This window comes from Perkinsus marinus, assembly GCF_000006405.1.
Source record: "Perkinsus marinus ATCC 50983 genomic scaffold scf_1104296937178, whole genome shotgun sequence".
Taxonomy (NCBI): Eukaryota; Perkinsozoa; order Perkinsida; family Perkinsidae; genus Perkinsus; species Perkinsus marinus.
This window is the reverse complement of record NW_003213870.1, coordinates 1-1,429: the sequence shown is the minus strand read 5'-3', so window position 1 is coordinate 1,429 and position 1,429 is coordinate 1. Positions and strand designations below refer to the sequence as shown.

At 48.1% G+C, this 1,429-nt stretch overlaps 2 protein-coding genes across 2 annotated transcripts; both read right to left on the bottom strand.

Annotated features, from left to right (window-relative positions):
- Positions 1–98: 98 nt before the first annotated feature.
- On the bottom strand, positions 99–454 carry Pmar_PMAR012248 (hypothetical protein; the record flags this gene model as incomplete). The annotated part of the gene is made up of 2 exons (XM_002783088.1): positions 99–296; positions 344–454. 2 exons carry the CDS (start codon positions 452–454, stop codon positions 99–101), a joined length of 309 nt encoding a protein of 102 aa, XP_002783134.1.
- A 490-nt stretch (positions 455–944) lies between these two features.
- Positions 945–1,140, bottom strand: Pmar_PMAR012247 (hypothetical protein; the record flags this gene model as incomplete). Its single annotated transcript, XM_002783087.1, has 1 exon — positions 945–1,140. A coding segment is annotated over one exon (196 nt), but the record flags the coding sequence as incomplete, so codon positions are not given.
- Positions 1,141–1,429: the final 289 nt, after the last annotated feature.

Here is a 1,429-nt window from a genome sequence, read left to right as displayed (position 1 = left end):
CGACATAGGCAGTCAAGGCAGAGGTGCTACCCTCCAAGATGTAAGTGGAAAACAAGTCGAGAGCCTAACCACACCATATCCTATCACAGACCTCAGCATCAAGATGAACCTACCCGACTGAAGAGAGAATAAGGAGAATTCTTGTCTGTTAGAATACGCTTCAACGCGATAACGATAGCAGACTCCGCAGACTTTGTAATGTCCGGCTTGCCCTCCGACCAAGCTTCCAATGCTGTGATGCAAGAGTCGGCAATATCCTGTTCACCGATGGTATTCCCAAACACTGGTAGTAGGACCTGTCGAAAGGCTCCAACAAAACATACCATCTCTGCCTCAGCCGTACCGTTTTAATGTACCGACAACGGGCCTCAGTGGTATCGCATGAGTCTAGTCGATAGCCGGTGGGACGAGGAACTACGTATTTACTGAGAGCATCAGGGACCTCCTTAGACATGTCCATGCAGGTTTTCAATACTTGCCAATCGCTACACCAGAGCATGTTACTGACATAGGGACATACTACTCTAGTGGTGAGAGGCCAGTGCGTACTGTATAAATGCTGATCCTATGGCCTGTACAATATCCTTATGAACATGCTTTCTGGCACCATCACGAGTGAATAGACGATACTTCAACCAGTACTGCCGACGATCGATAGAGCCGAACCTTGCAGCAGCGTGACATAACTCCTTGTGTACCTGTAGGACTATGAGGACCCTCCGAAGGGTGATTAAGACTACTGTCAATTTAATTGCAGTCCCAGAGGATTTGCGAAATGTAGCTCCTATGAAATCGTCGAAGAGTTGATCCTCAGTCAATGTAGTGGACGCCACTCTAGCCAGACAGAACCTACCGCATGCCATCTCTAGCCAAGCATAGCCCACGATACACTACGGAGCAGTCCTAGCAGCATCAGTGGTGAGGAGCTCCGGCCTTAGAAATACCTTCCAATAACAGTAACCAATCGACAGTCGTGGTTGATTGCCACCTTAGCTGACTCGGCGTCCACTGTATCCATCCTTGATAGTAGTTTCAAGTCAACTTCCATCAAGGCGAGGGTATCATCATCGTCGTATTGCCGCTTTTGCTTATCATCTACCACAGGGTTGTCACTGAGTGATGAGAGATTGTCCTCAATCCCTGAGAGATAGTAAAGACTGAGCACAGCCACTCGATGGGATGAGCTCACTGTTGACGAAGTAAGACGGGCATACTGTTCGAAATGAGGATAGCACATGGTGATGCCTGTTCAGATCGTTAAAGTGGATCCGATGACAGGAGTCCTACTTGGTACGGTAACTAAGGCTCTTCCTATCCTCTCTTTCTAAGCTGAACTCTTTTCCCACCATCCGATCGATCACCTAGCAATCGAACACATGATGATGATGATGTCCCAGTCAAGTGCTTACAGCAACTTCAGCATCCGTCC